Source organism: Camellia sinensis, chromosome 12 (genome assembly GCF_055761805.1).
Source record: "Camellia sinensis isolate YWXY chromosome 12, ASM5576180v1, whole genome shotgun sequence".
In the NCBI taxonomy this organism is placed as follows: Eukaryota; Viridiplantae; Streptophyta; class Magnoliopsida; order Ericales; family Theaceae; genus Camellia; species Camellia sinensis.
In genome coordinates this window covers 108,998,031-109,021,067 of record NC_138972.1, presented here as the reverse complement: position 1 = coordinate 109,021,067, position 23,037 = coordinate 108,998,031, and the positions used below count along the sequence as shown (strand labels likewise).

At 42.2% G+C, this 23,037-nt stretch overlaps 1 protein-coding gene across 1 annotated transcript; it reads right to left on the bottom strand.

Annotated features, from left to right (window-relative positions):
* Positions 1-799: 799 nt before the first annotated feature.
* LOC114275338 (uncharacterized) lies at positions 800-16,005 on the bottom strand. Its single transcript, XM_082899556.1, has 5 exons — positions 15,759-16,005; positions 15,464-15,637; positions 14,763-14,913; positions 14,331-14,477; positions 800-1,384 (listed from the first exon to the last, which is right to left on the bottom strand). The coding sequence occupies exons 1-5, from the start codon at positions 15,810-15,812 to the stop codon at positions 1,005-1,007; spliced, it is 906 nt and encodes a 301-aa protein (XP_082755682.1). The 5' UTR covers positions 15,813-16,005; the 3' UTR covers positions 800-1,004.
* Positions 16,006-23,037: the final 7,032 nt, after the last annotated feature.

The window sequence follows — 23,037 nt, the reverse complement described above, 5'->3', positions numbered from 1 at the left end:
AAAATATAAATACAATGTAATTATAATTATTAAATCACTCTAAATGTTTCTGTAAATGCTTTACATAGAAAAACTTAAAATATCAACAAATAAGATCATTGTGAATCTACAAGCATGGATTGGACAATTCAATCGTCCACTGGAGACAAGCTGTCTTCTAATAGTAATGTCAAATATAATAAATATATATTTTGTCTATTATATATATTATATTATATTTATTATTATATTTAAAATTATCATACTTAAATAGTGCGCTAAGATGACGATGTACATAATATGTCAAGAGAGTAGCTTATGTGGTTTACATGATATAAATATATGACAATGCTAGGTAGCTCAAATTTTTGTGGCTCAAATGGCTCAAATCTGTCAAAACGACGTCGTTTTGACAGATTTTGAGTGTAAAACGACGTCGTTTTGACAGATTTGAGCCATTTGAGCCACAAAAATTTGAGCTACCAAACATTTTCCATAAATATAACATAAATAATACAAATTTCCTTGTTTTTGAGCTCTACAATCTCACACACACATGTCGGTCTAAAAAAAATAAAATATAAAAAAAAATAAAAATACAATGCATTGAGAATGGTGGAGATTCCATAAAGTAATTCCCCAAAACAAAAATGCTAGAGGCTCTAAAAATTCTATCAAAAATTTTATCAAATGTCTCATATGGGTGTGAGGCCCACATTGTGTGGGTCCTACACCCATGTAAGACCTTTGGTAAAATTTTTGATAAAATATTTGAAACCTCTAGCATTACTCTTCCCCAAAAAGGGATCTAACCTTTCACTTTTCTTAGATAGAATAGGTAAAATTCAAAAAAACTGAGATATAAACACCATACATAGTGCGATTATAACAAACGATATGACACAAACCAGTCGAAACCTACGACCATGTTTAAGCACAACAGTGACAAAATGTACAACCACCTAGTACCTAGGCAAAACAAAACTTCAGTTACCAAAAGGGAGAGGTGCTTAGCTGCACTACTTTCAGATATGAAATTCAAAAACTGGAAATTCAAATCCAGGTTCCCCAAAAGTCTTCACCAAATCTGAACAATGCTCAGATTCACATTCAGTCTTTAGATCCAACCCCAGCTCTTCTTCTATGTCATCGGAAGCTGATATGAGCAAGAATTCGCATCCTTCGTAGTTCAAAAACTCCGGTGTATCAGCTGGATGGTACCTTAATTTCCCAAACTTCCCTTGCAGATGTGCTGGAAAAACAGCTGCCTTGCGCTTGCTTCGAGTTCCTCCAAATTGCGAAGAAGTGTCGCCGTGTTGCTGCTGCTGCTGATCAGGATTCTTTATTTGAATCAGAAAGGAGCCTTCGCGTTCTACGTTGAGTGATTCTTGTGGCTCATTCTTATGTTGCGGATCTTGGGCACACCAGGGGACACTCACAAGCAAAAACACAAGACTTTTAACGTGGTTCGGCAAACCGGCCTACGTCCACGGGAGCGATGTTATTATATATCAACAAATGGAGGAGATTACACACTCTCAACTCACTGTCTCTCTATATAACACACTCTCTCACACTCTCTGATTTGCTATGATGCCCTATATTCAACTCTCCTTAGCTTCTCTATATATAGAGATTACAAAGGCAAGAGGCACCCTTTGAAATGAGCTGGCTGCCAGCACATTTCGGTGGCTTTCCAGATTGCTTCATGGCCTCATGGCCTCATGGCCAACTCACATGGCTTCCCCACCATGTAGCTGGCTGCTATTTTCCTTCACATGGCCAGAATCTCTGTAGCCAACTCAACTTGGGTTGATCTCCTACAAATCACCCCCTCAACCCATATGAGGTGATCCATAATAGCACCCCCTGCCTGGAGTGCCCGGCACCCCCTCACTGGGGTGCCATGCAAAGCTTACTTTGCAACTCTTTGAGATGGCATCTCTCCCTTCCATCCAGTCTTGGAGAGATCCCAATATGTCTCTAATTCAGGAGCAAAAGAAACTTTCTTCCCTGGGACATGCTTTGCTGTCTTGGTCTCTTTGCTCTGAGCTGTCTTTAAAATTGACCGCAATGGCTCCGTCTTGTGCACCTCCGAACTGCCTCCATGCGTTCTTGTACACTTTGGTTGCCATGTCTGCTGGGCCCTATGTCTCTTCTGTGCATGTCTTGTAAGTCTTGCCCGGTAAGTGACAGTAGCTCCGTCTGTCACAACCTTCTCCACAAGCCTGTACAGATTCCCCTCCAGTCGTCCATGTAGCATCACCGTATCTCCATGGATGACTTTGAGATTTCCTTTGCTAGATGTGAAGCTATAACCCTTCATGTCTAGCATACTTAAGGAAATTAGATTCTTCTTCAGTCTTGGCACGTGTCGGACTCCATCCAACGTGAAAATTTTTCCATCTTCCATTCTCAGCCGTACTGTTCCCATGCCAACAATCTTACTCACAGTGTTGTTAGCCACTCGAACAATACCTTCATCCTTGGCTTGGTAGGTAGAAAAAAGTTTCTTATCCATGCAAATATGATATGTGCTTCCGGAATCTAAGATCCAGTCAGGTTTCGTCATACTCGACGAAACTGTAAATGCATACTCATCCTTAGCATTTACTGCAGCAGCGACATTTGATGAGCTCGCCTGTTCCTTGTGTGCCTTGTCCTCCTTGAGCTTTGCACAGTCTTTTATGAGGTGATCCTCCTGATCACAGTAATAACACTTTCTCCTGAAGCCTGACCTTGATTGCGAACGTCCTCTTGATTTGGATCTACCCCGTCTATCATTGGACCTACCTCTGCCTTGCTCATTTTCTGAGGCAACCATGGTATTTCCTTCTGGGTGTTTGCTACTGCTATCTTCCTGTTTCTTCATCGACTCATGAGAAATGAGCGTAGCTGTCACGACCCAAACCCGGCCCTATGGGTTTAGCACCGTAACCGGCCAGTAATCCGAGATTACCGAAGGCCTGCAGAACAGTAATACAGTAAAACAGAGTACAGGGCCTGGCGGAAGCCAGTACAGTAAGTAAATAGTGTCCATTGAGCTGTGACAGTCTGTATGCAAAAAGGCTTTTCATGCATTCATACATAAACGGTACAGAACAGTATGAACAATATTCACATCCATTCAAACTAGGGACTCAACCCTACATAACAGTACAGAAAACATTCCGTCTGTACAAAACAGTACGGTCTGTACAAAATTTACAGTCACACAGTACAGGGACCTAATCCCTGTATAACAGTACAGTAAACAGTCAGTCTATACAGAACAGTTAGACAGTACAGAAGACAGGCGGGGGAAAACAAACAAAACACCCCCAAGCCATAGCATGGCAACTCAGAACCTCGCAGTGAGGCGCAAAGGCTGGCTTGACAAAACTGGAGTAACCCTGACGCTCCTAGCTCCGATCTGGTGCCTGTACACCTACATATATATATGAGCAGTGAGCTAAAGCCCAGTGAATAACATAAAGCGTAAAGAGGTTTAGAATGAATGTCCTTACAGTAATGAAAACAGTTCAATTCAATCAGTATTTCAGTCGTTCAGTACAGTAAACAGTCATATGTGGTACATCCATTAGCATAACAGTAACAGTAGGTCTTGAAAGACCGAACAGTAATGATGGCCATCAGTCAGTAAACAGTAGTGGTTCCACGAGGGAACCGACAGAGATCTCTGTAACAGTAACAGTAACAGTAAACCGTAGATACTAAGGATGCCACAGTACAGTTCAGAAATAAAAGACATACATTCATTCAGTAAATAATACCAGTTCAGTAAACAGTTCAGTTCAGTATTCAAAAGATAATCAGTTGAACGTATCTTTACACAATTGTTACTCACAGAGTTCTGGGCTACAGTATGCTAGAGCGTGTCTCCCCAGTTGCCAACCCTACACAGTTCACAGGTTGAACACACTAAGCTACACAGTTGGGAAATCTTATAACTTAATCCCTAATTTGCCTTGGTGTGTTCTACAACGATATCCTCATCTAAATGTCTTAAACTAGGCCTAAGAATGCCTAGGATGGGATGAGGATGCAAAAATACACTTAGAAAACATTTCGCAAACTTTGCTGAAAATAGGGGCTTCGCTCGAGCGAGACTTTCTCCGCTCGAGCGTAAGTCCAAAATCAAAGGCTTCGCTCGAGCGAGGAATCCTTCGCTCGAGCGGTCTGCAAAACAGTAAAAGTACTGGATGCTGAAATTTTACGCGCGATCGTCGCTCGATGGTCGCTCGAGCGGAGCCCTGGACAAAGGTGCTCGCTCGAGCGGGGAATCCTTCGCTCGAGCGAGGAAGCCAAATCTGGAATTTCCAGATCTGCCTCCCAAGCTCAAACCAAGCATTCTACCACTCCAAACTCGACCTCTTGGGCCCAAATTCTGGAAAACATCACTAAATTCAATGTATAACAAGTTTCAAAGCTCAATTTATGGATTCAAGCCCCAAAGGTGAGTCAATTAAAACCACATTCAAACCCATTTTCAAGAACAACATTCAAACATGTCATGCATGAGTTTTAAACCAAATTAAAGCTTCAAAGCTTGATCAAATGAGCTCATTTCTTTTCAAATCAGATGGAAACATGGTCTATAACAACAATATGAGCATGCATGCACTAATGTCCATGTAATCAACCTCAAAATGCAACAATACCAACATGCATGCAAGAAATGATCTTTAATCCATCATTAATGAACCAAATCATGACTTAGCTCTACAAATTAACATGAATCATGCAAGAATGAACTCAAGGACAGCAACAAGAAGATGGATGTCCTACCTTAGTCTTGTAGAATTAGGAGTGAGGGAGCTCAAATATGCAAATACACTTCAATTACCAAGCAATTCTACCAAGTTCCAAGCAATGCAAGATGAAACTCACTCTCTCCCTCTCAAGGTCGGCTAAAGCAAGGAAAATGGCTGATCAAAATGTGTTTTGATTCAAGTATAAGGCTCAAGTGTGTGTATATGAGATAGTGGCAAAATGGTAAATATGACAAACTCTTTAATTGGCTTATTTTAATCTAATTTAATCATACCTAATTAGTTTTCAGATAAATATACCATAAAATCACATTAATTATGAGGGTCACGGAACATCAATCGGTTTCTAATTCGGCCGCCGATAAGGCCTTCAATTAGCAGTTTAAACATATAAACATGAACAGATAATCATACAGTCAAACAGATATAATGCAATTTAACTAACATATACTCAATCAATTCGGTTTCCAGTTTCGGTCAGTCAGTTCAGTACTTTTAATCAGTTCAATTATCAGTCAGTTATCAGTCATTATCCGTTTCGTTTAACAGTAATCGGTGATTATCGGTAATCAATCAGTCCTTAATCAGTAAACAGTATGAGGGTTGTTACAGTCTCCCCTCCTTATAAAGAGTTTAGTCCTCTAAACTCGAGTTACCTTCATTCTGGAAGAAAACAGGATTCAGTGGAAACAGTTCAGGATATCTTTTAGCCATGTCATCTTCCCTTTCCCAAGTGGCGTACACGCCACCATGGTTCTGCCAGTCAACTTTCACTAACGGGATCTCTTTGTTCCTCAGTTTCTTGATCCGTCGGTTTACAATCTGTATAGGCCGTTCCTCGTAAGTGTAGTCATCACTCAACACTATCCGAGCAGGCTCAATCACATGGAAAGGATCCCGGAGATAATCTCTTAACATAGAAATGTGGAAAACATTATGCATGTGTTCCATTTCAGGAGGGAGCGCAACTTGATACGCCACCGGATTGATTTTCTCAATAATCTCGTATGGTCCGACGTATCTCGGTGCTAGCTTGCCTTTGACTCCGAAACGAGTCTGGCCTTTCATTAGTGTCACTTTCACAAAAACGTGATCACCCACTTCATACTCTCTGTCCCGTCTTCTGACATCTGCATAACTTTTCTGTCTACTCTGTGCAGTTTTCAGTCTTTGCTGTATCAGTTTCACTTTCTCAGTTGTTTCATACACAATCTCGGGCCCAAGCAAAGGCCCATCTCCAACTTCTGCCCAGCAAATTGGAGACCTACATTTCCTGCCATACAATGCCTCGAAAGGCGCCATACCTATACTCGAATGGTAGCTGTTGTTGTAGGCGAATTCAGCTAGTGGCAGATGACTTTCCCAGTTTCCCTGAAAATCAAGGACACACATTCTCAGTAAATCCTCCAGAGTTTGGATGGTCCTTTCTGATTGGCCATCTGTCTGAGGATGATAGGCACTACTCAGTCTCAGTTCAGTACCCAATGCAGTCTGTAGGCTTTGCCAAAACCTCGATGTAAACTTCGAATCCCTGTCAGAAATAATAGACACAGGCACTCCATGCAGTCTTACAATTTCATCAATATAGATGACAGCCAATTTGTCCGCATTATAGATTGTCTTGACAGGTAAGAAGTGAGCAGATTTGGTTAGTCTATCAACAATAACCCAAATTGAATCCATACCTTTTCTGGAGCGAGGTAATCCAACGATAAAATCCATCGTGATATGCTCCCATTTCCACTCTGGTATGGGTAAGGGTTGCAATAATCCGGCAGGTCGTTGATGTACAGCTTTGACCTGTTGGCAATGAAGACATTTGGACACAAAGTCGGCAATCTCTTTCTTCATTCCCGGCCACCAGAGATTCTGTTTCAGATCTTGGTACATTTTTGTATTCCCCGGATGGATAGACAATTTCGAATTGTGGCCTTCTTGCAGAACTCTTCTTTTCAGTTCAGTATCATTTGGTACACACAGTCTTTCTTGAAATTTTAGTACATTATTCTCAAATTTGAATCCCGGTCTCGGTTTGGATTCTCTTTCCTCGATGATCTTCTTCAAGAAGTCATCCAGTTGCTGTTTCTCTTTAATCTCTTCAACCAGTGCTGGTTGAGCAGAAATAGCAGCCAAGATTCCACCTTGTTCTCTCAAAACAATTTCGATCTCAGATTTTTCAAGGTCACAAAGCAACTCTTTCTGTCCGGTGAGCAAACAAGCTAAGTTGGCAATTGACTTTCGGCTCAATGCATCGGCAACAGTATTGGCTTTTCCCGGATGATACAATATCTGTAGGTCATAATCTTTAATCAGTTCTAGCCATCTCCGCTGTCTCATGTTAAGTTCTTTCTGTGTGAAGAAATACTTTAAACTCTTATGGTCGGTGTATACTTCACATGTCACCCCGTACAGATAGTGACGCCAGATTTTCCAGTGCAAATACTACTGCAGCAAGTTCCAGATCATGGGTCGGGTAGTTCTTTTCATGTGGTCTCAATTGTCGGGAAGCATAAGCAATAACCTTCCCATTCTGCATTAAAACACATCCCAAACCCTTATGAGAAGCATCACTAAATACAGTATAACCATCCGTACCTGAGGGTAAAGTCAAAACTGGTGCAGTCACAAGTCGAGTTTTCAACTCCTGGAAAGCAGATTCTCTTTGGTCAGTCCAGTCAAATGATGTCCCCTTTTGAGTTAACTGAGTCAATGGTAGGGCAATTTTGGAGAAATCTTTGACAAATCTTCTGTAATATCCGGCCAATCCCAAAAAGCTTCGGACTTCAGTCACATTCGTTGGTCTAGGCCAGTTCACTACAGCTTCAATTTTCTGCGGATCAACAGAAATTCCATTTTTGCTAACAACATGCCCCAAAAACATAACATGGTCAAGCCAAAATTCACATTTAGACAGTTTAGCATACAGTTTCTGTTCTCTTAAGATTTGCAGGGCAAGTCTCAGATGATGTTCATGTTCTTTTATACTTTTGGAGTAAATCAATATGTCATCAATAAATACAACAATAAAGTCATCAAGGTACGGTTTAAAAATTCTGTTCATGAGGTCCATAAAAGCAGCAGGGGCATTCATGACTCCGAAAGGCATAACCAAAAATTCGTAGTGTCCATACCTTGTTCTAAAAGCAGTTTTATCAATGTCTTCCGGTTTAACCTTCAGTTGATGGTATCCTGATCTGAGATCAATCTTGGAAAACACTTGTGCACCCTGTAACTGATCAAATAAGTCATCAATACGTGGCAAAGGGTATTTATTTTTCACAGTTACCTTGTTCAGTTCACGGTAGTCTATACACAACCTCAACGAGCCATCTTTCTTCTTTACAAACAAAACAGGAGCACCCCATGGCGAAGTGCTAGGTCTGATGAACTTTTTGTCTAACAGTTCTTGCAGTTGCACTTTCAGTTCTTTCAGTTCAGTCGGAGCCATTCGGTAGGGAGCTTTAGAAACTGGTTGTGTTCCGGGAATCACATCAACGGTAAATTCAATCTCCCTGTCAGTCAAATCTCCTGGAAGATTATCTGGAAAAACATCTGGAAATTCTCTGACTATAGGGATACAATTCACATCAGTTTTAACACTATCATCAGTAGACACAGTCAGTACAGAACACAGATATCCTTTACATCCCTTTCTAATCAGTTTAACAGCTTTCACAGACGAAATCAGATACGGAGGAGGTACTACTCCACTCCCATTAAACACAAATTCAGGCAAACCAGGTGGACGAAAAACAACTTGCTTGGTCACACAGTTAATAGTGGCATGATATTTTTGTAACCAATCCATCCCCAATATTACATCAAAATGATCAATGTTCAATGGCAGTAAATCAATAAACAGATGCATATCCCCAACAATGATTTCACATGCGGGGTACATATAAGCACATGTCATGGATCCCCCTACGGTGATGATACGGCCAGCAGATAGTTCATAGGTTCTAAGGGTCTATTCAATTTCCGTGAGAAAGCATGCGATACATAAGAATGCGTAGACCCCGAATCAATTAATACATATGCATTTTGTGCACAAATAGAGAGAATACCTGACACAACGGTCTCGGTATTCTGCACATCTCCCGGTACTAGTGCGAACACTCGGCCTTGCCTCACAGGCTCTTTCCCGGTAGCTTTAGGGTTAGGCTTTGGTGGAGCATTTGATGCTGCTGCGCTTGGTGCAGCTTTACCACTGGCTTGTGGAGCAGAGGGGCAGTCTTTAACCATGTGGCCCACCTTGCCACACCTGTAACAGGCTCCAGATATTCTGTAACAGACTCCCTTGTGCTTCTTGCCACACTCAGGACAGGGTGGTATGAATCCACTCCCTTGACTGGGGCTAGTTGTTGTCCCCGTATTCTATTTCTTGTTGGCTGGGTTGTGCTTGCCTTTCTTGAATTTGAAACCCTGCCTTTTTCCATGCCATTCAGTTGTCGGTATTTCAGATTGTTTCACCGCTGCAATGTTCGACTCGGCCATCAATGCCCGGTCGAGAACACCCACAAAAGTCGGCAATTTCAAAACATTTATCCGGTCAAGTATTGCCACATTAAGGCCACCTTCAAATTTCCTGGCCTTCTTATATTCAGTATCCACCATATGCGGTGCATAACGGGCAAGTTCAGTGAATTGCGTCTCGTATTCTGCGACGGACATTGTGCCCTGCTTCAGTTGTTCAAACTCAGTTACTTTCCTATCCCTGACACACTGTGGGAAGTACTTTTCAAAGAAGGACTCTTTGAACTGAGCCCAAGTCATAACAGTATTTGTATCACGGATTAACATCCACCACCTTCTAGCTTCTTCTTGTAAGGTGAAGGTAGCTAACAGTACTTTGTTCGCTTCTGAGCACGGAAACACTTCGAACAATTTTTTTGTTTCCAGAACCCAAGCTTCAGCTTTTAACGGTTCAAGGCCTCCCTGAAAGGATGGCGGTTTCATCTTGCTGAATTTATGGGTGAGAGCAATAATATCCCCATCATCCACATTCGCATTAGGTTCCGGCTGTACCGGAGGAGGAGGAGGTGGGGGCGGTTGGTTCTGTTGTTGTTCCAGTCTAGCAGTTATCAGTTCTATCATTCTTTCCATTCTTTCCATTCTTGCCTCGGTAGACGAGGATTCAGGTTCATTTGCATTGTCCATTTCACTATAAGCAGTTATAACAGTTTTAAACATAAGCAGTCATTTGTTTACCAGTTTAACACATTAGCAGATATTCAGTCATAACGTAATCACACACTTAACATGCTCATGAGATGCCCTAATCACTTTCTAGGACACCCTATAGCTCATTTGGACACGTGTGTGCGGTATAACTCGTGGTTAAGTATCGCTCTGATACCACTCTGTCACGACCCAAACCCGGCCCTATGGGTTTAGCACCGTAACCGGCCAGTAATCCGAGATTACCGAAGGCCTGCAGAACAGTAATACAGTAAAACAGAGTACAGGGCCTGGCGGAAGCCAGTACAGTAAGTAAATAGTGTCCATTGAGCTGTGACAGTCTGTATGCAAAAAGGCTTTTCATGCATTCATACATAAACGGTACAGAACAGTATGAACAATATTCACATCCATTCAAACTAGGGACTCAACCCTACATAACAGTATAGAAAACATTCCGTCTGTACAAAACAGTACGGTCTGTACAAAATTTACAGTCACACAGTACAGGGACCTAATCCCTGTATAACAGTACAGTAAATAGTCAGTCTATACAGAACAGTTAGACAGTACAGAAGACAGGCGGGGGAAAACAAACAAAACACCCCCAAGCCATAGCATGGCAACTCGGAACCTCGCAGTGAGGCGCAAAGGCTGGCTTGACAAAACTGGAGTAACCCTGACGCTCCTAGCTCCGATCTGGTGCCTGTACACCTACATATATATATGAGCAGTGAGCTAAAGCCCAGTGAATAACATAAAGCGTAAAGAGGTTTAGAATGAATGTCCTTACAGTAATGAAAACAGTTCAATTCAATCAGTATTTCAGTCGTTCAGTACAGTAAACAGTCATATGTGGTACATCCATTAGCATAATAGTAACAGTAGGTCTTGAAAGACCGAACAGTAATGATGGCCATCAGTCAGTAAACAGTAGTGGTTCCACGAGGGAACCGACAGAGATCTCTGTAACAGTAACAGTAACAGTAAACCGTAGATACTAAGGATGCCACAGTACAGTTCAGAAATAAAGGACATACATTCATTCAGTAAATAATACCAGTTCAGTAAACAGTTCAGTTCAGTATTCAAAAGATAATCAGTTGAACGTATCTTTACACAATTGTTACTCACAGAGTTCTGGGCTACAGTATGCTAGAGCGTGTCTCCCCAGTTGCCAACCCTACACAGTTCACAGGTTGAACACACTAAGCTACACAGTTGGGAAATCTTATAACTTAATCCCTAATTTGCCTTGGTGTGTTCTACAACGATATCCTCATCTAAATGTCTTAAACTAGGCCTAAGAATGCCTAGGATGGGATGAGGATGCAAAAATACACTTAGAAAACATTTCGCAAACTTTGCTGAAAATAGGGGCTTCGCTCGAGCGAGACTTTCTCCGCTCGAGCGTAAGTCCAAAATCAAAGGCTTCGCTCGAGCGAGGAATCCTTCGCTCGAGCGGTCTGCAAAACAGTAAAAGTACTGGATGCTGAAATTTTACGCGCGATTGTCGCTCGATGGTCGCTCGAGCGGAGCCCTGGACAAAGGTGCTCGCTCGAGCGGGGAATCCTTCGCTCGAGCGAGGAAGCCAAATCTGGAATTTCCAGATCTGCCTCCCAAGCTCAAACCAAGCATTCTACCACTCCAAACTCGACCTCTTGGGCCCAAATTCTGGAAAACATCACTAAATTCAATGTATAACAAGTTTCAAAGCTCAATTTATGGATTCAAGCCCCAAAGGTGAGTCAATTAAAACCACATTCAAACCCATTTTCAAGAACAACATTCAAACATGTCATGCATGAGTTTTAAACCAAATTAAAGCTTCAAAGCTTGATCAAATGAGCTCATTTCTTTTCAAATCAGATGGAAACATGGTCTATAACAACAATATGAGCATGCATGCACTAATGTCCATGTAATCAACCTCAAAATGCAACAATACCAACATGCATGCAAGAAATGATCTTCAATCCATCATTAATGAACCAAATCATGACTTAGCTCTACAAATTAACATGAATCATGCAAGAATGAACTCAAGGACAGCAACAAGAAGATGGATGTCCTACCTTAGTCTTGTAGAATTAGGAGTGAGGGAGCTCAAATATGCAAATACACTTCAATTACCAAGCAATTCTACCAAGTTCCAAGCAATGCAAGATGAAACTCACTCTCTCCCTCTCAAGGTCGGCTAAAGCAAGGAAAATGGCTGATCAAAATGTGTTTTGATTCAAGTATAAGGCTCAAGTGTGTGTATATGAGATAGTGGCAAAATGGTAAATATGACAAACTCTTTAATTGGCTTATTTTAATCTAATTTAATCATACCTAATTAGTTTTCAGATAAATATACCATAAAATCACATTAATTATGAGGGTCACGGAACATCAATCGGTTTCTAATTCGGCCGCCGATAAGGCCTTCAATTAGCAGTTTAAACATATAAACATGAACAGATAATCATACAGTCAAACAGATATAATGCAATTTAACTAACATATACTCAATCAATTCGGTTTCCAATTTCGGTCAGTCAGTTCAGTACTTTTAATCAGTTCAATTATCAGTCAGTTATCAGTCATTATCCGTTTCGTTTAACAGTAATCGGTGATTATCGGTAATCAATCAGTCCTTAATCAGTAAACAGTATGAGGGTTGTTACAGTAGCAATCACCTCATCCAGTCCAAGAGCATCCTTCCCGTACAAGAGAGTTGTCCTGAGATGCTCATATGATGCAGGTAGAGAGACCAACAAGATCATAGCCCTATCTTCCTCCTGGGTCTTGTCTCCAATGGTGTCCAATTCCATTGTGATCCTATTGAACTCGTCCAGATGTTCTGTGAGGTTCGCACCTTCTGGCATTCTAAGTGTATATAGCTGCCTCTTCAGAGATAACCGGTTTGTCAAAGACTTTGACTTGTACCTCATCTCTAACTTTGCCCATAGCTCCGTCGGATCTACTTCACTGATGACTTCCCGGAGTGTGTTGTTCCCGAGATACAACTGAATTGTACTGTTTGCCAATTCCCTCAACTCCTCCCACTTGTCATCCTTCATGTCTTCCGGTTTGTTGGACTTTTTGAGAAGAGCTTTCACCTGACCTTCTCGTGTTAAAATGTTTTTCACCCTTTGCTGCCACAGGGTAAAGTCATTACTGCCATTAAAAGGCTCAATCATGAAACTTGCGCCTTTTCCTGCCATTGTAAATTTCTTCCCTTTTTAAAGAAATTCCGATTTAAGAATCTGACCGTACGGATGGGTCCGGAATATTCCAAATAGTTGGAACGCACTATTGGATCGCCAAAAAACGGACTCCGAATGGCCTAGATCTAGCCAAAAGAGTTTGAATGCCTCCGATTCAAAACTAACCGTATGGATGTGTCCGAAATACTCCAAATAGTTGGAACTCACTATTGGATCGCCAAAAACGGACTCCGAATGGCCTAGATCTAGCCAAAACAGTTTCAACGGTTCAGATCTGCTGAATCTGGTGCGCCTGAGAAGCACCAGATAATTCCTCCGGATCGGCTGGTCAACGGCGCAGTCAGCGGCTTGGTCAACGGCGCAGGGGCGCGGTCAACGGCAGCTCAGCGGCGCGGCTTGGCTGGCGGCGCGGCTCCGGCGCGGCTCGGCCTGGTCAGCGGCGCGGTCAACGGCTCGACGGCTCGGCTCGGCTCAGGATGACGTCAGCCTGACGTCAGCTTCACGCACGCCCCCACTCGTCTTCTTCCTTCGTCGGCGCGTGGGGCGCATGGGTGCGAGTGGCTTTCACTCGCGATCTTCAAGCGGCGCGTGGCGGCGCGTTAGACCTCCGATTGGCCTGTGGTTTGAAGTTTTGGACTCCTCTCCTCCTGATCTTCCTCTTGGTATGCTCAAAAGTGGATTTCGACCACTTCGAAATCTGGACACTTTCGGAAAAAACTCGATTTTTTTCCACCCGGGCTCTGATACCAATTGTTGCGGATCTTGGGCACACCAGGGCACACTCACAAGCAAAAACACAAGACTTTTAACGTGGTTCGGCAAACCGACCTACGTCCACGGGAGCGATGTTGTTATATATCAACAAATGGAGGAAATTACACACTCTCAACTCACTGTCTCTCTATATAACACACTCTCTCACACTCTCTGATTTGCTATGATGCCCTATATTCAACTCTCCTTAGCTTCTCTATATATAGAGATTACAAAGGCAAGAGGCACCCTTTGAAATGAGCTGGCTGTCAGCCCATTTCGGTGGCTTTCCAGATTGCTTCATGGCCTCATGGCCTCATGGCCTCATAGCCAACTCACATGGCTTCCCCACCATGTAGCTGGCTGCTATTTTCCTTCACATGGCCAGAATCTCTGTAGCCAACTCAACTTGGGTTGATCTCCTACATCTTATCCCCTTCTGGCGGTAATTCAAGCTTGTAAATCAGATGGGTGTGTGTTTTTTTGCCGGTATTGTACCTTAGGATGCGATAAATGCCTTCTCCTAATGCCCTCCCAGGGGGGTTGTGGCGGTGTCCTTTTGTTCTAGTATCGTACTCCCCTGTTTCATTGCAGCATTTATTACTAAAGAAAGAATTCACAATAACTATATTTGGGTTGGAATTTGAAAGTGAAAATATGTTCTTTTCAATTTTTACGTAAATCTATGATCCAAAATCAGTCTAACATTACTGATAGTAAAACAAAACAATCCTTTAGTTCTAGTATGGTACGTATTCCTCTGTATTGTTGCAGCATAAGAAAGAATTAATTCACAATAACAGCAGTGGTAGTAAAAGAAAACAAAAATGATTGGATTTAAAAGATGGAAATCAAAGTTCAAAACCTCCTTTAAGAGCATTCTTGACATCTTCAATTGTAGTGGTGATCATGTCTACGAAACCCCAATAAGGTCGGCCTTTCTTGCTGGGATCTGGAAGGCTTTTCCGCCCCATAATAATTAAGCGCAGCAATGGTTGCGTCTCCACGTTTACTTCCTACAGCAGTGAAAAAAATTACACTAATGCTAATGCTGTGTTTGGTTGGAGATTTAGAGAAAGATTTAGAAAGAGAGAAGAAAAAAAGTATGTGAAATTAGGTAAAACATAAGTATATTTTATTCATATTTTACTTAACTTTTTTTTTCCTTTTCACATCCCCAACCAAACACAAAAAAAAAATAAAATAAATAAAAAATTGCAACTCTTCTTTTATAACTTGTTAAATTTAAAGATTATCAAAATAATAGTAAAAAAAGAGAATTCTCTCAATAAACTATATATTATTAAGTAAAAAACGTAACAACCTTATTTATAATAAAATAGAAATTATAAATAAATAAATAAATAACACAATACTAAACATGAAATTAAATACTAAATAAACAAGAAACTAAATATTTTAATTTTAAATAATAATCTTAATCAAATACTAAAATAAAAAATAAAAAATATGATATTTAAAAAAAAAATAGTGAAATCTATGTCACATCATATGAAAAAGTCACACAATTAAATAAAATTGAATGAAATATTTAGAAGTGATCACCTCCTTTTTGTTAGAAGGTTTAGCTTGACCTTCCTTGCCGGAGTGACGGGGGTTGTCCTCCGGCTCTAGGTCCAGGTCCGGCCTGAGTACAATATAGAAGCGTTGGACGTCATCTGGGCTATGAGCTTCTTTGTCTACTTTAGGCCTGTAAAAGAAGTATATTTCCCCTCTTTCCTGCACACACACACAGTAGTAATTTGGTGAGATGACAATTATACAATAATATATTACTACTACTATAAAATGAAGTAAAAACTCTCTGATGCGTAGAGAGAGATTGAGAGGAGAGAGAGACCAGAATCTCAATTTGGGGTTCGGTTCTGGTCTTGAGTTCTTGGCCATGTCCCATTTCGATAAAAAATTAAAGATGATTTTGATGGATGTCTTCTATTTATTTATTTTCTTTTTAGCTTTTTTCTTCAATTCTTCGTTTCTTGATTTTGATGATTTATACAGAGCAAAGCAGCTGCAACTGACTGTTGCTACGTAGGTACGAGGAGGATTCTGGGCAGGACACGTAGTATGCAAATATACTCTGCTACTCGAAACGTGTCCTCCTATTCTCCATATATGGATGAGGACGGGAGTGAGATTCATCGCTGATTTAATTTTAATAATTTAAACCGTTAAATATATAAAATTTGTCGATTATTTTATTTATACAAAAAATTACATTAATTAGATATCAATAGTTATTTGATCGGATCATATTTTTATCAATATTAATTATAATTTAAAAAATAAATTGTTGATAAAAATATGCTCTAATCAAATAGCTATCGATATTCGATCAAAGTGATTTTTTATAAGGATGAAATACTCAACGAATTCGACACATTAAACGATTTGAATTATCAAAATTAGACCCATTGTAAACTCCACAGGTAAATAATATCATCTAATTTACTTTGTGAAGCAAAGATATGGGTTGTTTTGGGAAGTTGGTAAAAAGCTGGCTTTTGGCTTTTTACCAAGTTTTTTGGCTTTTTTGGAAGTGATTTGGGAAGTTGATAAAAAGTTAGCTTTTTGTTTTTTAGTTTAATATTTATTTATGGTGTCAAATCAAACTAAAATGACCAAAATACCCTTACCCAACATAAGAGAGTTATTTTTTTATTTATTTTTCATAGGCCCTAATTTGTAATTTTAGGGCTGCGTTTTTAGCACTTGCCAAATGGCTTTTTTGGCTTTTTTGGCAGTCACGTTTTTGGACATTTTGTCCCAAAACGTGGCTTTTTACCATGTTCCCAAAATGGCACATAATCCGTATCCTTTATATTTTATTTTGTAGATATCATTGTGAATTCACAACAATGATACGAATCGTTAACATAAAAAAAACAGATTTATTGATATTTATGAATAGATGAATAAATTATATTTTATTTTATAAAATAAATGATTTAAATTTAAATTTAAATTTATTATTATAATCTATTTTTTAAAATGAAATATAACTTGTTCATATATCTAGTGAAATTTGATAAAATTAAATTTTTATACAACTCATCTTTATTGTTTAGTTGACATGAATAATTTGAATTATCATTATAAATCCGAGATAAACTTCATAAAATAAAAAGTATCAAACTCGTCTCTATAAACATTAATTTTTGTTTGAATAATGATATAAAACAAAAATATTATAGTATAATTTTTTTTTTCCACAAAATGATTTAACAAATTTATGTCTTGTCATTTGTAATAATAAAACACTTTTCGTGATAGCGTTATTTCAAAACTACCGTTGCTGTAATTTTTATTTATTTACTAGTTTATCGATTAACTCTTTTAATTTTAACAAATAAAGCGACGACTAATGATGGTGTAAAAAGTATACAAAGAGAAAGAGGTGTCTCGAACTCATGACCTTGGGTTTAATAATAAAGGCCCTTGCCATATTATTTGTGTATTTTTAATAATGGGCCTAGAACTCATACTTCTAAGTAAAAAGTATGCAAAGAGCAACACAGGTTATTTGTGTATTTTTATTTGTCATTATTCTTATAATGTTATTTTTTTTTTTCTCGAATTGCACATGCATTACATGTGTTAGTAATATTAATGTAATCCTCAAACTTCAATTCTTTCTTTAGAGTCAATGTTACCCTTAAACTTTTATTTTTTCTTTTTAAACCCTTCAACTTTAATAATCAAGTCAATATAGTCTAATTCATTAATATATGTAAGAAAATTGTCGTGTACTTCTAAATTTATTTAATTTCAAGATTTCAACTAAGTAAATGATAGTTTAAATGTGACGAGAAAACAAATACAGTGTGAAAATTACTAAAAATTTCAGTTAAAATTGATAATACAGTTTGTTTCAGGCGGAACAAGTCAGACTGATCCACACTCCTCAATTCCACGTCCGAATGACCAAGCCCACCGGAAGACCTGCACACGGGTTCAATGGGGAACGGAGAGTCCCCCAGCGAACCCTCCGACGAGCAAGTTAAAAAGAGAAGTGGAGTGTAGTGATGGATTAGAGATAGGAAGCTTAACCTTCTTTCTGTCTTCGACCTTTGCTTATATCCTCTGGTAATCATTTCGTTGTTCCTTCCGACCTGTCATCTTGGCCGAAAGTCTATGCTCTAACTTACCTTGTTCATGGTGAAGGTGTTCTGTTCTGACGAGAGGGGTTATCACAATAAATGCTGTAAGGGGCCTCATTAATGGCGATGCGCCGTGCCAATAACTTTGCAGATCTTTGTCTATTGATGTGGCTTGCCCTTCTCTCGCCATATGTCTTGGTGTCATTGGTTCTTATTGCTACATGGGGCTTCAGCAGTGCTGGGCTTTAGCATTTGAGTTATGTATTAGGTCCTGAATAGTGGACTATAATCTTTATGGGCTTATCCATGTCAGTAGTCCCACATTCTCAAGTGCAGCTTTAGTCCAACGAAGGGAATAATGAAGAAAACGAGGATTTTGAGAGGGTTGACCGACCATAAGGAGGGCCGACTGCGCAGGGTGGCCGAGTGGAAGGACCGACCGTGAGGAGGACCGACTACGAATGGTGACCGATCATGAGGAGGGTCGACCGCGAATGGTAACCGGTTATGAAGAGGGTCGACCGCGAAGGCGACCGAGTGTGGGGCCGACCTTGAGGAGGGCCGAGCATGAAGTGTGGTCGAGGGGAGAGACCGATCATAGGGAGGGCCGACCGCGAAGGGTGGCCGAGTGGAGAAATCGATCATGGGGAGGGCCGACCGCGAAGGGTGGCCGAGTGGAGAGACCGACCATGGAGAGGGCCGACCGCGAAAGGTGGCCGAGTGGAGAGACCGACCATAGGGAGGGCCGACCGCGAAGGGTAGTCGAGTGGAGAGACCGACCATGGGGAGAGCTGATCGCGAAGGGTTAGTGGTGCGGCGCGGGGCTCGAGAGGCGGCAAGGCACGTGGTGATGTGAAGTGGAATCGACAGGGAAGGGGAAAGGGGCAGTGGATTGTGATCGTACATGTAGCAGAATCTCGTAGTGGGGAAGGTTAGGCGTTGGGCAATAAGTGAAACGATAGGTCATTATAGGGTGTTGAAAAGACAGTTTTGGTGGATTTTTGAAAATTTTCAAATTGGCGAAATTTAATTGTGACCCTTGGAATACAGGCAAGCCTTGGGCCTTTGGTATTATTCGCTTTACCTATCTTTGTGCAAAAAATCAAAACATTCAAAGTGTAGACTCCTTCGTTGCTAGCGATACACCCTTGCAGCACTTTGTGAATTTTTTTACCCCCGCATCCGAAGCTATTTGCAGATACATGAGAGAGATGGCCCAAGAGGAAGCAAGAGTTGATCCATTGGGTGACGATGATGCAGTAGAGTTGGCGGAACAATACCGGACGGAGAGGTGGGTGGGAAGCGAGGGGGAGCCAATGGGGCAACCTCTTTCGTCCACAATGATAGTGGCTGCGTGGCTAATCAGCCAAGTTGAGCCAGATCATTGGCATACGAAGGCCGATAAGTCAATCGTGACCGCGGAGGACTTGGTGGGTATACGCGAGAAATACCAGATTCCCACAGAAATACAGTTAACGCTGCCAACAACGAAGGAGAGGCCATCCAATGCCCGACCGGGGGAGTTTGCCCTCTATGAGGAGGCGTTGAAGGGAGGGTTGAGGTTGCCACTCCCGCAGGTGGTAGTGGATGTCTTAAATCGGTTGGAAGTGACGCCGGGTCAACTAATGCCTAACGCGTGGAAGATTGTACTAGCCTATGCAAGTGTGTGGCCGAGGGCGAACGAGGGAGCGGCTATGACGGTGGATGAGTATTTTGCGTGCTACAAGGCCTCGGGGCAGCAAGAAATGTGAGTCACTTTGCAGGCGGTGGCGGGGAGGGGCTTGGTGGCGGGGTTGCCGTCATCAATAAAAGGGGTGGAGGCCGCGGTGGTTCTACGTGGAGGAGTTGGAGTGTGCACGGTGTAGAGAGTGCCTACAAAGTCTGTAGAGCGAAAGCTGAGAGCGGCAGCTGAAGAGAGGGTAAAGAAAGTGAAGGCATGAAGGGAGAAGGAGGGTGTCAAATGGGACGAGCTCGTTTAGCCGTCGGCCTTGTTTGCCGCAAGGTTGGGCCCCCAGCCGACCGGTGGAGACCTGAAACCGACGAAATTAGAGGCGAGAAGGAAGGCGCAAGAGGTGGAGGATAGGACCATTCTCACGAAGGCCAGTAAATTCAAAGAGTCACAGGCAGACTGGCCGCCGAAGTTGATCGCGAGGGAGAGGATCCGACTGCGTCCCAAATCGCTAGGGGAAAATGACTTGGGTGAATTTGAGCCACGACCGCCCCCAATTGATCCTTTGAAGGAAAGGGCCAACAAGGAGGTGAAGGTTGTGGCAAAAAAGAGAAGGGTAAGGGAGAGAGAGAAGGGGCCAGCCCTGAAGAGGAGGAAGGAGGTGATGGTGGAGGCTACTCTAGAAGGGGTGGCTGTCTCAGAGGCGCAGAGGGACAAAGTTCGAAGTGAGGGAGAAACCATGAGTGCCATGGGCCCCAAGATGCAAGTAGAGAGTGGGTCAACTGGTCCTGAAGAGGGGATGGAGCAGTAGCCCAATGGGGGTCCTGCGCTCCAAAGAGAGGGGGTTAGGCTGACGGTTGCCATCTATCATGCTCGCGCAGTGTCTGGGCGACTGGAGGGAGAAGAAGGCCCAGCTAGGGCGGCTGCAGATCGTCTTATGAGGGTGGTGGACGAAGCAACAGTACGCTCGGTGACCAGGTTCAATGAGGCTGAGCTATTTAGGGGGCTGTGCTCTGCCCAAATGGAGGCGGCCACCTTAGCAGGGGCTCTGCTGAGAAAGGCGACGGCTGCAAAAGGTGAAGTGAAACCTCTGAAGGCAAAGTTGGAGGAGGCGAAAGCCCAACTTATAAGTTTGAGGAGAGAGACTGCTGGATGGAGGAAGACCGCGCGAAGTGTGTACGCTAGGGGATTGGAAAAGGCCCAGAAGGCCAAGAAGATGCAAGTGTTGGCGATAGTGTAGGGGTACTCAGCCGAGCGAGCCAATGCTGAACTGCTCGCGACCAAGTTGGAGCTGAAAGCAGAATGCTACAAGGTGGTGTTGCTCGAGTTCCAATTGGAGAACGAGTAGAAGAAATTAGAAGAGGCCCAGATAGCTTGCACCGTCGCCAACGATCGGTGGGAAGAGGCCATGTCTAGCAACGAGGATCTTCGAGCTCAGTCAATCAAAGAGAAAGAATAGTTGGATCGGAAGGTTGCTGAGCTGGAGAGGATGTTGGCAGACGAGCGGGCCAAGTCAAGGGAGAAGAAGGCGAGGTTGGAGAAGGAGTTAGGGGAAGAGAAAACCAAGGCAGCCTCTGAGAGGGCAGCATACCCCGACATGTGCGTCGCTGCAGTGGAGCAGTTCAAGGGGTCTGCTGACTTTCAGATGGCGATCGATGCTGCAATCGCCAGTAACTTGGCAAGGGAGGCGTCTGGGGGGGCTGGTCTATCGGGGGCAACCACTGGGAGCAGGAGTGAAGAAGAAGTAATCCAGAGCTTCTAGCGGTCAGACTTCTACAAACCCGAGATGGCTGAGTACTAGGATAGCGATTGGAAGATGTTCAGGCGTAAAGCAGAAGAGCTGTTCCCAGACTTAGACTTCAGCAGGGTCAGGATTGATGAAGACGACGTGGCCCAGACCCCCCTAGACGAGGGCGTTGAAGAAGAAGATCTCGCCTCAAGTGAAGAAGAGTGAGTGGTGTGGAGAAAGTTTGTACTTAGGATTTTGGTTGTTTTGTGTTTTGTTTGTTTGTTTGTTTGTTTTTTGTTTTTTGAATTGCTGTAATAAACTCATGTACAAGTTTGTGAATGAATAAAATTATGACCTGTGTTTAGCATACTGTCGTTTTTATGTTTGTGACTCTGCAGTGAACCTCAACTTATGTTTGTGTAAATCATTGTGAAGTATAAGATGTAAGAAAACCTCAACGCAGAGTGAAGTTGAAAATGTAAGAAAACCTCAACGCAGAGTGAAGTTTAAAATGTAAGAAAAACCTCAATGCAGAGTGAAGTTTAAAATGTAAGAAAACCTCAATACAGAGTGAAGTTGTGAACCATGACCTAGCAAGGAGCCAGTCTGACTTAGAAAACGTTGAACCGGAATTTGACTGAGTATGGCAACTCTGCCATGATCATAAAGTTGTAATGGTGGCTCAGACTGGCTGAGGCTTTAGGTAACTCGGTTTGGCCGAGCTCTTCATGCTCAGTTTGGCTGAGGCTTTAAGTAACTCGGTCTGGCTGAGATCTTCATGCTCAGTCTAGCTGAGGCTTTAAGTAACTCGATCTGGCTGAGCTCTTCATGCTCAGTCTAGCTGAGGCTTTAAGTAACTCAGTTTGGCCGAGCTCTTCATGCTTAGTCTGGCTGAAGCTTTAGGTAACTCGGTCTGGTTGAGCTCTTCATGCTCAGTCTGGCTGAGGCTTTAGGTAACTCGGTCTGGTTGAGCTCTTCATGCTCAGTCTGGCTGAGGCTTTAAGTAACTCGGTCTGGCCGAGCTCTTCATGCTCAGTCTCGCTGAGGCTTTAAGTAACTCGGTCTGGCCGAGCTCTTCATGCTCAGTCTGGCTGAGGCTTTAGGTAACTCGGTCTGGCCAAGCTCTTCATGTTCAGTCTGGGTGAGGCTTTAAGTAACTCGGTCTGGCCGAGCTCTTCATGCTCAGTCTGGTTGAGGCTTTAAGTAACTCGGTCTGGCCGAGCTCTTCATGCTCAGTTTGGCGGAGGCTTCAATCAAGGTGTTATTGAAATACCACGCAAGTAACTGAGATAAAAGCTTGTTGTCATACAGAGTGCAACCCATTTGATCATAAATTTACACCATATGAGGATAGAATGAGAGCATGCAAGTGCGTAGATTGTCAAAAGAAAATATAGCGATTGATCAATACAAAAATACAACTTTTATTGAAAATAACGCTTCAAATGCTCAGCATTCCAAGGATAGGGAAGGTCTCGACCTTCCATATCCTGAAGTCGGTAAACACCCAGACAAGGTCTGACTTTCACAACGTAAGGTCCTTCCTACTTGGCTGCCAGTTTACCTTCAGTCGGATTTTTGGTGGCAAGAGTTACTTCTTGCAGAACAAGATCCCCCACTG

Excerpts from the sequence above, each read along its gene's own strand:
- LOC114275338 (XM_082899556.1), bottom strand. The coding sequence starts at position 15,812 with ATGGGACATGGCCAAGAACTCAAGACCAGAACCGAACCCCAAATTGAG. Across the intron at positions 14,914-15,463 it reads AACCTTCTAACAAAAAGGAG|GAAGTAAACGTGGAGACGCA; the intron begins GTGATCACTTCT and ends TCACTGCTGTAG. Across the intron at positions 1,385-14,330 it reads TGAATTACCGCCAGAAGGGG|ATAAGAATGAGCCACAAGAA; the intron begins ATAAGATGTAGG and ends AAGATCCGCAAC.